The sequence below is a fragment of the Aspergillus candidus genome (assembly GCF_002847045.1).
Source record: "Aspergillus candidus strain CBS 102.13 unplaced genomic scaffold BDW47scaffold_15, whole genome shotgun sequence".
NCBI lineage: Eukaryota > Fungi > Ascomycota > Eurotiomycetes > Eurotiales > Aspergillaceae > Aspergillus > Aspergillus candidus.
In genome coordinates, this window is record NW_020194020.1 from 170722 (window position 1) to 183355 (window position 12634).

Genomic DNA, 12634 nt, shown 5'->3' on the forward strand with positions numbered 1-12634 from the left:
AACTCATCGAAACTCATCATCATTTGACCCTCTCCATCGGCACTACCCCACACAATCGATTATCCTACAGCTGGTCACACCTCAGCCTCAAACATATGGTAATATACCTATCTCTACAGCTCGATTTTGCTGGTGGAAAGCGACCAGTATGCGGAAGCACCAATGTTTGCAATGCAAATGAGGCGAAGTAATCTGGCTACTGATACAGAGTGTGTCCCAACCGAGCGCATCTTTGAAACAGAAGCCCCGCCGCCCGCGCTGGATAGTACTTCGGGTCACTCCCTCTAGCAGAATAGCCAGTCTCAGAACACTAAAATAGGTCAAAACACTTGACATGAGTCAGGGAAAAGAGGGGATGCGCATCCCAGGGAAGTGCGTGGCTGTGGCTATGTGTTGATCAAGTACCACACACACTCACACACCACCATGCACTCACACACCATCATGAGCTTGGCGGTTGACTGACAACAATAGGCACAATGCTGGATTGTGATACAGGGGTTGTATATTGACCGGGCAAATGAGGTTCGAATGGCCCCCAATTTCTCTCCCTTCATGCGCCAAATAAACCCGGAGTGTCATGCATCTTCCAATGATTCTTTGCCTTGGGGGTATCGATTACGCGCTCGGACTAGCGATGCAGACTACGGCGCAGTCATGAATGGCACCGTCGGGATCGGCAATCAGCCAATATAGATAGATATTAGAGTCCTCATGCCCCTCGGCATAGATCCGAAGTCTCATCCTATGACTTATTTTATTTTGGATTTGCCTCTCTATTCCCGATTCTACTCTATTTTTGTATAGCATCCAGTATCAGCAACAATGCAAGCAGACGAGACCCAAGCGATAAACCAGCTTCAGTCTGAACAGTCCCGGCTTCTGGACAAGATCGACGAGCTGCGTACGATTGGGGTAGGGGGGCTCGTGGAACTACCCCAGCTGGTCGTCGTCGGAGCCCAGAGTTCAGGAAAGTCCTCTGTTCTCGAAGCTGTGTCGCGCGTGAGCTTCCCAACCAAGAGCAATGTGTGCACGCGGTTCGCCACGGAGGTTGTTCTTCGCAGGAGCTCAACGGTCAGGTTGAAAGTGTTGATCGAACCCGGAGCCTCGAGGACGGACGCAGAAGAGCGGCAGAGGATTCGCGATTTCACGCCGGACTCGTTCTCGAACACGGGTGACTTGCCGGATCTTATAGAACAGGCGAAGACGCGGATGGGCATCACGGACAGCATGCATGGTTTCAGTGACGACGTTTTAAAGGTCGAGATCTCCGGGCCTGATAAACCGGAGCTGACGCTGGTGGACCTTCCTGGGTTGTATATTTCGGAGAGCGAAGAACAAGGCGCCGAGGGGATCAGGATCGTGCGTGAGTTGACCGAACGGTACATGGAAAATAACAGAAGCATCATTCTCGCGGTCATCAGCGCAAAGGTCGACTACCATTTACAGAATGTGTTGAACATAGCCAAGCAGTTTGACCCGAAGCGTGAGCGGACCATGGGGATCATCACGCAGCCCGACCGTCTCGAGAGGGACTCAGAAGAGGAAGAGAACTACATCCGATACGTTCGCAACGAGAAGGTCCCTTTGAACCTGGGGTGGCACGCTTTGAAGAACCGTTCGTACGAGGACAGAATGGCATCGCACGATGTACGAGACGAGCAGGAAAGGACCTTCTTCAACCAGGGACGCTGGGCCAGTTTGTCCCGCGAGTTTGTGGGCGTGGATAGCCTCCGACGTCGTCTGAGTAACGTCCTCCTGAAGCATGTGCGGCGGAATTTGCCCGGCTTGATTGCAGACATCCAGCGACAGATCGAGGTGCGACAGAAACACTTGGAGCGACTGGGACCTGCAAGAAGCAGCGCACAAGAGCAACGGGGGTACCTCCTGGCGATCTGCAGTAGTTTCGAGCGAATTGTTGGCCAGGCTCTCAACGGCGGGTATGCAGGTGATTTCTTCGGGGGGTTCAACGGCCTGGGGAATGACCCGAACAACTCCCAAGACTTCCGGCGTCTCCGTGCTATCGTTCGAGAGTTGAACGAGTGCTTTGCCGAAGCCATGGAAATGCGTGGACATCGCCGATGTATCGTGGGAACCACGCACGACGCGCCGACTGCTGATAGCAAAGTCCTCTCACAGCCCTACATGGAAGGTTGGACACCAATCAAGATTTCCCGAACAAAGATGGAATCAGAAGTCAGCGATCAGGCCAAAAAGGACCGAGGGATTGAAATGCCTGGGAGTGCTAACCATCTCCTGGTGGGAAGCCTGTTTCGTGATCAGTCGCAGCCTTGGGAGATGCTCGCACGCCAACATCTCCTGCAATGCTGGGAGTCGGTGAGGTACTTCGTGGGGTTGATCCTCCAACATCTGACCGACGAACACACCCATTCGCTACTTTACGGAACCCATTTTTCGCCTGAGTTGGAAAAAATGAAAGCTCATTTGATGGAGAAGCTCAATGAACTCACCTCCCATACAAAGCGAGGTCATCCGCTCCCCGTCGGTCCAAGCTTTCTCGCTAGAATACAGAGATCTCGCGCGAAGCGTCAACTTTCCTCGCTGAAAAGTGGTCTCGGTCTGAATCTGAAGACGGGCGACGACAAGCTCACCATCCATGATCTCACGCGTGCTTTTTCTACCATGGATCTCTCCAGAGATCAATTTGCAGCGGCGGATATCATCGATCAGATGCAAGCATACTATGATGTGAGTGACTGGTTGTCCAGTAGGGTCCTATCCCAACTGAGAATACTAATGAGATGGTAGACTGCGATCATCACGTTTGTGGACAACATTGCAACGTTAGCTGTCGAAAACTGTCTTCTTGTCCCGTTGGAGCGGATCTTCACCAATCAGACGGTGAATATGATGGATGAAAATCAGCTGGAAGACCTCGCGGCCGAGCCACCGTTTGTCCGTGAAGACCGATGTCGTCTGACGGACGAGTTAGGCAAGCTACAGGCTGGGCTGCAGACTTTCAGCGTATTGGGGACTGAGCCCCGGTCAATGTCGCGGCCTCCTGCGTTTCGTAAGAACCTCGCTCCAGTAATTTCATCGTCAAAAATTTACCCCTAACCTGTTTCCTGGATAGCATCGCGACCTCCAAACTCCCCACCCGCTTCCAAGCCTGAGTTCACATTTTCAATGGCCCACGAAGAAAACAATCATCCATGTAAGCGCGCCCGACATGGTTGAATGCAGAAGTCTGACTGATCTGCTTGACTCAGCCACTAATGGCACCCCCGAACCGTCGAGCATCATGCACCCTCATTCCTCCGGTGCAAAGGATAGTAGAGTTGACAAGTCCCCCCCCCGTGTTTCCGGCGCAGAAGGGAAAGGCAGCAACACTACCGCCCTATTCGGCCAACCGGGCTGGGGAAATTCTGGGACATGGCACACCGCAAACGATACTAGTGGTGGCGGACAGTCCAACGTCACTAATGGAAGTCTGAGCTCTGCGACCTCATCTAGTAGGACGTTATCATCTTTCGGAAGCTCAGGGTCTTCGGGCTTCGGGCTGGGCAGCGCAGGGGAAGGGACCCCTAGGACTGGACAACCCCTGTTCCCGCATCCGCCTGGAGACAGCAAGAGCACCGGACCTTCTTCGTTTGGCGGTTTCGGCAGTAGATCTGGCAGCGGACTTTTCGCGAGGCCTTCCAGCACGTCGGGAACTAGGTCGTAAGAGAGTATAGACCCTTAATCGAAGATGTTGTGGCGACTGAAACAAGAACACAGGACGTCGGCTGTGTTTACTCCGTCTCTAAGACAATGTACCGGGTCGAGTGAATGGAGATATCGGCCTCTCACGGAAAAAGTTGGACAGTCAGACTCCACTCGTTACTACCAGAATATCTGTTCAATGCAGCCCTACTCGAAGTTTTCTTTTGAGGTGCGTGTCTCATGAGGGGAAAGAAAAGGCGCTCGGTCACTAAGACTTGATTAGGAAATTCGACTTGTAGACTACCAGACCGGCCATAGGTTTGCTACAGTATCATAGTGGTAGAATTGAACCGTCTCGGTTGTGTCCGTGCTTATAATAATTTTATGAAGTATATATAGCTTCGAGATATGGTGGTGGGGTTTGACAGAAGCCGCGCAACGTGACTTATATATCTGCACCCGTAGTCTATCATGGTCTATCGGATCAAATTGAGAATAAACCCAGGTTTTGGTTCTTAGAACGATAGGCAGCTTTACCCCGATAGAGATCCTGCTGGTGATATAAATAGCTTGGTCCTTGTTAGATCGTGATGGAGAAGACTTGCTCGGAGTTTTAAATCTACGAGTCCCCTGGACGAGCTCGCGCAACCTCTCTAGCCCAAGTATCGATATTGAGAAATTTGCTGACTTGCGTCTGATCGAGGGATGCTCAATACTCCTACCAACCTTGACTGGTGCGGCCATGACAAAGTACACGGACAGTCGAGCAGCGTCTTTGAGGTTAGAAATTTCAAAGATAGAACAGGCAGATACTCACTAGAGAAATATTTAAATCAACTATATGATAGCGAATAGAATATAAAAATGCCATGGTTTAGTTGTGGAAGGTGACATATAGGTTATATACTACCCCGATCTTGGCACGTCCCGAAAAAGACGGCGCCGATCCCGATTAGGATCGAACGGGAAAAAAAAGACAAGCCGAGGATACTTGGACTGTATAGCATCTTGAACAGAACACCATCAGTCAATCAACCCCACCTCCTCTCTCACCCCTCAAGATGAAGGTTCCCTTCCGGCCGCGACAGCTCAGTCGCGCAACGCAGCGTCTTCTCCGTCCTCATAACCCACCCTTCATCTCTCTCCCACGAACATCGTCGCTATCACCAACATCAACACCACACCTCAACCAACAAACAACCCGCCCCTTCAACCTCTCCTCCCTCGCCTCCCTCCTCCCAAACAACAACAACAGCAGCAACAATGGCGGAAACAACAACAGCGACAGACACCGCACCCTAACCGCAATCCGCATCCTCCCCTACGCCCCCACCCCCCTCTTCACAGTCATCTCCTCCGTCGAATCCTACTCCGAATTCCTCCCCTTCCTAACAGCCTCAACCGTCACAGCGCGCGACCCAGCCACCGGTCTCCCCTCGCGCGCCTTCCTCACCGTCGGTTACGGGCCCCTCTCGGAAACGTTCACCTCGCAGGTCGACTGCGACCGCGCGAACTGGACGGTTGAAGCGCGGAGCGGGGCGCGCTTTGGGGTGGACTCGAAGGACGGTCAGAGCCAGAACAGTCTCAGCAGTGTTTTCCCCGGTGCGAATGAGGGGATCTTTGAGTACTTGAGTACCCGGTGGGAGTTACTGCCGTTGGAGGAGACGGGGCCCGGTGGACGGCCCCAGACGAGGGTGCAGTTGGAGATTCGGTTTGAGTTTCGGAATCAGTTCCATGCGGCGGTTATGGGCGCTGTTGAGGGGCAGATGGCCGGGGCTATGATTGCTGCTTTTGAGGGGAGGATTAGACAGTTGGAGGGTGAAGCTTAGACGGTTTATTCTTCTTCTTGTTTGCCTTCGGTTTGTAGAGTACTGGGGAAGACTTGGGAGTTCTGTTCTGTTGATATTTTTTCGTTGTTCTACCCATCGCTGTACAGTAGACTAGATATAGAAAGAGAAAGAGGAAAAGAAATCCTGACCAAAAACCATGTAATATAATACAATTATCCAGACGTGAGGGAAATTAAACACTTGTAAACCCAAAACCCGCTCAGACCATGCTGTTCAGGTTGCGGTTCCAGTTCCCTCCAGGCGCCGCCTTAACCGAGCTGACCGCCGTGTAGTTGGCAAACACCGCCTCCCAGTTGATCCGGTCCCACCAGCGCTCGAGGTACTCGGCCTTACCGGCGATGCCGTAGTCCATCATCCAGACGTGCTCCCACGTGTTGACGCAGAGGATGGGCTGCACGTCGATGGCGCCGGGGGCCATGGCCTTCTGGTTCGTGGCGTTGGCCGAGTGGGCGCCCATCGCGCCGGCGTACTGGTTGCCCAGGGGCGCGTCGGGGCTGTGGGTCGACATGTCGACCGGCTGCCGCCGCGAGTGCGCCGCCGGGTAGGGCGAGCCGGCGTTGTAGGTGCAGAAGATGTGCATCAGACCTTCGCGCTCGAGGTTCTTGGCCAACCACACGAAGCCAGGGCCGAACATGGCGTTGGCGGTGGCCAGGAAGTCGAGCTTGAGCGATTCGACCGAGGAGCACGTGTCGATGATGTCTTTGGCGAACTTGTCGGGGATCTGCGTGGGAGCGGGGGACTATTGGCGAAACACAGTTAGTAAGAAGCACTTCCCGCAGTGTCGTATGTTACGTACGAGGCAGTTGAAGAAGAAGTGGTTGTTGTGGGCCATCGAGGCGTAGTTGAACACGGACGCCATTTCCGGGCGCCGGGAGTACTTGACCAGCAGTTCTCCAGGTGGCACATTGGCGTCAATGGTGTCTGTATAGGCCAACGTCAGTATTTCAATCCCACGACACCCTCTCGAGGCCATTCATTGCCCACGCCGAGGGCAGTCCACACGTGTTCGGGGTGGTCGTACCCTGCGTCAAAAGGTTCAACTTGTCGATCAGAAGCGTCTGGTATTGGGTCCACGCGAAGTCCACCGATTCGGGGGAAAGCAGTTGCGGGATTCCATTCTTCTTGAAGGAGGCGTCGTGAGTTAATTGGGGCACACGGTGGATTCCTCGAATTTGGCGCTGGGGCAGAGCGGAGACGGGTTTCTACGGCGCAAACGGTCAGCGAACGAAGCCTCGACAAGGCATTGGGGAAGAAGGACGACTCACCTGAAAGAGGGAGGAGGCCCCACGCAGTGAGCTCTGCGGCCGGAGGAGTCTTTGCAGCATGATGACAGGGATTGGGGGGAGGGGGAGGAGGAATGAGGGCGTCAACAGAACTCAGACGGAGCAAGACATGAATCCGCAAGAATTATTCCTCAGTCAGTTCCGTTCCTCGTCCAGTTCCCCATCGGGCTTAGCGTGGCTGAGGTAAGCCAGCGTCAAGGACGGCCAATCAGCGGGCGACGATCTACTCTGTGTTTCGCTTGCCGCCGAATAACCTCATTTCTTCTTAGTCTTTTCCCAGTCTTTTGTCTTGACGCTTTCTTCAGCTGAATTTAGAACTCGGCGCGGATAAATGCTGGATGGCTTACTGTGGCCCAATGGATTGTCAGGATTGACTTTCAGCGCCTATCTCGACCCTCTATCAGGCACAATGTCTCTCCATTTCCATCTTCCAGATGCTAGGCCCCGGCGCGTGCAATGCTTTTCTCTGGATGCTTGCATCCATGACGCAGTCGACTTATTTTGGGTATCAGGCGGCTAGCTCCAGGCATCTTCTTTGTTTCAACAGCAGGAAGTTATTTCCCTGTCTTTGTACAGCGTGTCGGGCTTTGTTAACTAGCATTGTTGGAGTCTCATTGTGATCATCTTTTGTCTGCTTTGAGCGTGTTATTAGATCTTTCTAAATCCTCTACACTTATCTTGAGCTTCTACTCTCCTATAAATTACGGATATATACCACCAGGAATTGACACACAACATGGTGCGGTTAAGCTCTCCGAATGCCTGGAGGGCAACATCCTCAGTATACCTTCTCCTGGCCATCCTCTCAAGCACAGCCTCCTCCAGTCCCACAGGCCATCTCCTAGCACGAGAAGCAGAGACCTGCCCAAAAAACTATACAAGTTGCTCCAACGCCGGCCTCCCCAGCTCCTTCTGCTGCCCGTCTTCATCAACCTGCATCAGCCTGGACGACGGGAGTTCAGCAATCTGCTGCCCAAAGGGAGAAAACTGCGAGTTCATACAGCCCATAGGCTGTGACGCGCAACGTCAAGACGCAAAAGAACATCCCCAAAGTCCCATCAAAACCACCCGGACCGACGACCGCCTCCCCAAATGCGGAGACTTCTGCTGTCCATTCGGATACACCTGTCAAAAGGACAACGTCTGCATTATGGACAAGACCCAGTCCTCCTCAAGCAAGACCAACACCAACACCGCATCCGAAACCACAACCTCCACATCCACCAACACAAACACCCAAACCACAACAACAGACTCATCACACACAGTCCCAATCATGGACCCAACCGCCACAGCAGACCCCCCCTCCCCATCAGCAACATCCCCCTCCAACCCCACAGCCGCCCAAACCGCCTCCCAACTGACAGCCGCCTGCCCCTCCTACCCCAGCCAAGCCGTAGCCGCAGGCTTCTTCCCCGGTGCCATCTTCGGCGCAATCGCCACCCTCCTCGCCCTCTTCGGCATCCGCAAGTACCAAGAAAAGCACCTGCCCCCAGGCGACAAGATCGCCCAGCACACGCAGCGCTCCTCAAGCGGTACCCTCCTCGGCATATCGCCCCCCATCCCCTCAGACGAGACCTCCTACCGCACGGACTTCCTCCTCCATCGACCAGCGAGGCGAAACTCCGAAGGCGCCCGCTCAATGCTCCAAAGAAGCCGCTCCCGCGTGAAATCCCTCTTCGGCACGACCCCCAAAATAACCGTCTCTGAGCCCGACGCCCCTCCGGTGCCCGTGCCGGTGCCGGTGACGCCCCAGCGCGTGGTGGTGGCTCGGCGTCCCAGCACGGAGAGTATCAAGGTTTATACGCCGCCTGGCGTGTTCGCTGGGACGAATGTCCTCAAACCGAGCCCGTATCCGGATGTGCGGCCGAATACGACGTTTTCAGATATGATTGATCGGGTGGGGTTCAAGGATGGTCGGGGGGATCCTTGTTATCGGGTTCAGACGCCGCCGGGGGGGGATAGTGGTGGTAGCGGTGGTAGTGGTAGTGGCAGTGGTGGTGGTGGTAGGGCTGGGAGGGCTGTTAGGAGATGAGCCGAGCTGACCCTCTGTCTCGAGAGGTAGGCGTGGTGGGTTGAGGAAGTATATAAGACAGCCAGCTGTGCTGGTGTTGTTATTTCGGACCAGAATGTTGTGATATCCTGGCGTAATTGTGTTGTTTATTTCAGTTTCTTGATTTTGCTTGGTTGGTTTGGGAGTTGTATATATGGTTTGGGTTCACTTGTTTGTTTGTTAGATTGGCTAGAGTATAGACGATGCAGTCATATATCTTAATTGAAGGGTTGCGTGTATGGGTTCCGTCATTGCTTTATTGGGTTGGGAAGGTTATATTACGTTTATAGTTGTGATATACTGCACATAGTAGAGTAAATACTGCAGGTAATAGCATCGAGGTGAAGAATATATAAGCAACTAAGACTATGCCTTTTTAGCCTTCCGACTCGCCACAAACCGCTTCACCTCCTTCAGCAGCCCCACGAGCAGAGGCACACCAACAGGACCCAGCAGAGGCAGGTAGACAGCGACCTTATGCTCATCAGGAAAGTAAACCTGACCGACCATGCTCTTCTCAAAGAAGCTGCGTTCGGCTTCCGCCTCAGCGACGCGGGCGCTCGCCAGCGCGGCGTGGAATCTGCCGTGGCGGAGATGGGTGCACGTCAGGGAGAGATGCGACAGCGTCGTGGAGACTGACTTGGCGACGTTGGCGGGGATGGGGATCGACGGGAGGGATTCGGTCAGACGGGCGAGGGAGCCCATTGTGGATGAGGCAGAGAGGAGGAGCATGGCGGCGCGGACGCGGATGAGGGTTTGGAGGCGGAGGGGGAGGGAGGTTGGGGTTGTGGGCGCGCCGAGGAGGGTGAGAAGTTGGTGTGAGAAGGTTAGGAACGCGGGCTGGAGCGATTCCTGGGATAGGTGTGGGGGGTTGGTGGGGGAGGGGGAGGCTGCGTCGAGGGGTGGGTTGAGGAGGAAGACGCCGCCCCATTGCGGGATGATCCAGCTGGTTGCGCTGCTTTCTTTGACGAGGAGGGGGGACTGGGATGGGGCGGGGACGTAGAGGATGAAGTTGATCGTGGGGCCGCTGCCGATGCTGGGGCTTAGGGGCCATTCGGCGGCGTTGATGAACGCGCTTAGGTCGTCCTTTTTGAGCGTCCATGCGGACTGGGATTCGTCGTATTCGGGACGGGGCGCCATGGGGGAGAATGTCGCGTAGAGCTGCACTTGCGTGTCGACGGTGAAATTGCTGATCGGGGCGAACGACTGCAGGACGGGGGAGATGTACTCCTGCACGGCGGCTTGGATGTCCCAAGAGGACGGCTCGGCGCCGGGAGTAAACAGCGAGAAGGCGAGGTGGTAAGTGTCGGCATACTTCATGGATCGTCGGAGCCGCCGCGCGATGCTCTCCGCGAGTTGCGGCGAGATCGAGTTCAAGATCGCGGATGGCTGCTGATTGTTGGACGACGACGGTGTGTTGGTGTTGGTGTGGGCGGCCACGGCACTATCGGACAGGACGTGCGCGATGGTCGCCTTCTCCTCCAGGAAAAGACGCTGCAGCTCCGCCGCGATGAACGCCGACAGCGGAGGGTTGGAAGACGAGGGAGGCGGGACTTGGCTGGGGGAGTAGAGCACATCCAGCTGGGCCGCATCCAATTGCAGCTCCGCCCGGGGAGCCGTCAGGTCCTCTCGAGGCAGCAGGCGCACCGTCAACGCGGTATCTGCCTTCTCATCGGGAGAAAGTCCATCCTCCACCGACGGGTCGTCCGATAGTTTTAGCCGGAGATGATGCGCAGAGAACTCGTTGAGATCGTCCAGGGTGTGCTGCGTTGTTCGGAGGAGATGCTGGGCCTCTGCATCTGGCAGCGACGGAGTTTCAAATCGGATTTCCAGGGGAAACACAGGACGACAGATCTGTATACCATCGCATCGGTCAGCGTGACGTTCTGGAGGGGGGGTCGCGTGCGGACAGGAGACGTACCTTTCCATCAGCCCAATCGCTCATATCGTCGATCGGCAGACTCGCCCGGTAGATCGACGTGGTTTTCCACCAGATCGGAAACCCCAGGAAGATAATGACGGCCCAGAAGGCGGCGATGACCTTGAAGCGCGTTCGGGCGGCCTCTGGCTTCTCCGGCGACGGGGCAGCTTTGGCGGGCGTGGAAGGGGTCATGGTGGCGTCGACGGCAGTCTTCTCCGACCCCGAGTCTTCATGCTTGCTGGTCATGACCAGGGCATGCTTTAGCCAGAGCGTAGGCTATTTTTCTGGCGGGGTGGTTGAAATGGAGGTGGTGTGGGTGAGATGAGTTGGGAGCTCAGGACGGAGCAAGTGGACACGGAGGCGGAAGTCCGTTGGAGCTGCGCAGATCGACGAATCCCGCGATCTCGATTCAACCACCAACACGTCGAATGATAGTAAATGATTTTACCCGCTACGGTTACAAATTAGTCAAGTTAATGAGAAATATTCTGTCGATTTATTCATTACTTCATGATCCTAAAAGTGTTTATGTTCCCGACCCGGGTACGAGTGACCCAATCTATGCCAACACCGGATTATAGACAAATGCCAAAGGGTATATATGATGAAGCGCCAATCCCAAACCATACCAAGATCACATCCTGATCAATACTCCTTTTCGAAAATTTTCTGGATCGGTTTCGCCGCCTGGGAGATCATTGTTAGCCAACGTCCTCAAACCATAGTCACCCCGTAAACCTACATCGATAAACCGCTCCAGATCCTGATCCAGGCTCGCTAGATCCTCCTTTCGCTTGTTATTCTCGGCGATCAACGCCTGCTTGCGCTTGAGCAGTTCCTGGCGCGCCTGTTCCAATTTCTCGCGCTCCGCGTGCTCATGGTTGATCCGGGCGATCATGAGTTCATGGCTGTCGGACTCCCGGTGTTCCGGGAAGAGCTCGAAGAACTCTTCCACCGGGATTAAGGGCAGGGAGCGGTATTTGTGACTAGACATGCCTGTTAGCGGAATCCGAACCTTCCGACCGTCTTTTCCCCATCGAGGTAGACCTACTCGTAGGAATCGCAGGCGGCAATTTCGCCAGTGAGATGGCGCTGTTCGTAATAGAGATTCTGTAGCTGGAGGTGTAACCGATCGATTTCCTGGCGGGCTTCTGCTGTCGACTGCTTCGTCTCGCGGACGTGGAAGACAGCATCCCGATTCTGACCGCGTAGTCGGGCTAGAAGCGCATACAACTGTTTCTGCTCACGGGAGGCGGCTAGAGCAATCTCCTTGGGATCCCTCGAAGTCGAGTCAACGGTCGGGTCGAGCAACGCAAGGAGTTTCTGACACTGTTCCCGCGTCTCGGCGCTCGTATTGAGCACAGGCAAGAGAGACTCGTCGGCGACGACGTCACGGACAGCCATGATCGTCGAGGAGAGAAGTAGTGGGTGATTTGGTATGCTGGTATGACCTCAACGACAATCCGCGACCGACCTGAAATCAATCAAATCAATCCGGTAAGGCTGAGTTGGTTCGTTGGTTAGTTAGTCCCCGTGCCGAGAGTGGTGGCAAAGACGTGGAGACCGGAGAGAATTCTGGGCAATGACGGGGGGGGCGATCAGGACCAATGGCGACTGGATTCCAGGCAAGGTAGTGAGGTCAGAGGAAGGGGAGGAGGGCGCGTGGAGGGCGATCTGGACGAATCGAGAGAGCGATCGAGAGAAATGGTGAGAAATGAATCCTTCTTTCCCCTCGGTTGTTTTCCCTTCATGAAGTGAGGAGAAGACGCTTGTGACGGGAATGCCTGAAAATGCCTGAAAATGCCTGGAAAGTGGGAATTTGGTGCCACCTTCTGCAGGCAGGGTATGGGATTCCCCACTTCTC

At 54.7% G+C, this 12634-nt stretch overlaps 7 protein-coding genes across 7 annotated transcripts; 4 read left to right on the forward strand and 3 right to left on the reverse strand.

Moving 5' to 3' along the window:
* Positions 1 to 17: 17 nt before the first annotated feature.
* BDW47DRAFT_103723 (uncharacterized protein) lies at positions 18 to 675 on the reverse strand. The gene has a single exon (XM_024812144.1). It carries the CDS (start codon positions 334 to 336, stop codon positions 88 to 90), a length of 249 nt encoding a protein of 82 aa, XP_024673133.1. The 5' UTR covers positions 337 to 675; the 3' UTR covers positions 18 to 87.
* A 110-nt stretch (positions 676 to 785) lies between these two features.
* BDW47DRAFT_16585 (putative dynamin GTPase) lies at positions 786 to 3454 on the forward strand. Its single transcript, XM_024818354.1, has 3 exons — positions 786 to 2709; positions 2770 to 3031; positions 3095 to 3454. The coding sequence occupies exons 1-3, from the start codon at positions 826 to 828 to the stop codon at positions 3196 to 3198; spliced, it is 2250 nt and encodes a 749-aa protein (XP_024673134.1). The 5' UTR covers positions 786 to 825; the 3' UTR covers positions 3199 to 3454.
* BDW47DRAFT_103725 (uncharacterized protein) lies at positions 3231 to 4040 on the forward strand. The gene is made up of 3 exons (XM_024812145.1): positions 3231 to 3681; positions 3739 to 3892; positions 3947 to 4040. The coding sequence occupies exons 1-3, from the start codon at positions 3263 to 3265 to the stop codon at positions 3998 to 4000; spliced, it is 627 nt and encodes a 208-aa protein (XP_024673135.1). The 5' UTR covers positions 3231 to 3262; the 3' UTR covers positions 4001 to 4040.
* Positions 4041 to 4699: 659 nt separating this feature from the next.
* Positions 4700 to 5506, forward strand: BDW47DRAFT_103726 (ubiquinone-binding COQ10-like protein). Its single transcript, XM_024812146.1, has one exon. It carries the CDS (start codon positions 4725 to 4727, stop codon positions 5490 to 5492), a length of 768 nt encoding a protein of 255 aa, XP_024673136.1. The 5' UTR covers positions 4700 to 4724; the 3' UTR covers positions 5493 to 5506.
* A 45-nt stretch (positions 5507 to 5551) lies between these two features.
* On the reverse strand, positions 5552 to 6893 carry sod4 (mitochondrial 37S ribosomal protein mS42). Its single transcript, XM_024818355.1, has 4 exons — positions 6779 to 6893; positions 6535 to 6715; positions 6310 to 6434; positions 5552 to 6252 (listed from the first exon to the last, which is right to left on the reverse strand). Exons 1-4 carry the CDS (start codon positions 6836 to 6838, stop codon positions 5713 to 5715), a joined length of 906 nt encoding a protein of 301 aa, XP_024673137.1. The 5' UTR covers positions 6839 to 6893; the 3' UTR covers positions 5552 to 5712.
* A 639-nt stretch (positions 6894 to 7532) lies between these two features.
* On the forward strand, positions 7533 to 8831 carry BDW47DRAFT_124756 (uncharacterized protein; the record flags this gene model as incomplete). Its single annotated transcript, XM_024816301.1, has 1 exon — positions 7533 to 8831. The coding sequence occupies one exon, from the start codon at positions 7533 to 7535 to the stop codon at positions 8829 to 8831; it is 1299 nt and encodes a 432-aa protein (XP_024673138.1).
* Positions 8832 to 9215: 384 nt separating this feature from the next.
* On the reverse strand, positions 9216 to 12174 carry BDW47DRAFT_116768 (phosphatidylinositol-glycan biosynthesis class S protein-domain-containing protein; the record flags this gene model as incomplete). The annotated part of the gene is made up of 4 exons (XM_024814984.1): positions 9216 to 10703; positions 10771 to 11028; positions 11513 to 11756; positions 11822 to 12174. The coding sequence occupies 4 exons, from the start codon at positions 12172 to 12174 to the stop codon at positions 9216 to 9218; spliced, it is 2343 nt and encodes a 780-aa protein (XP_024673139.1).
* Positions 12175 to 12634: the final 460 nt, after the last annotated feature.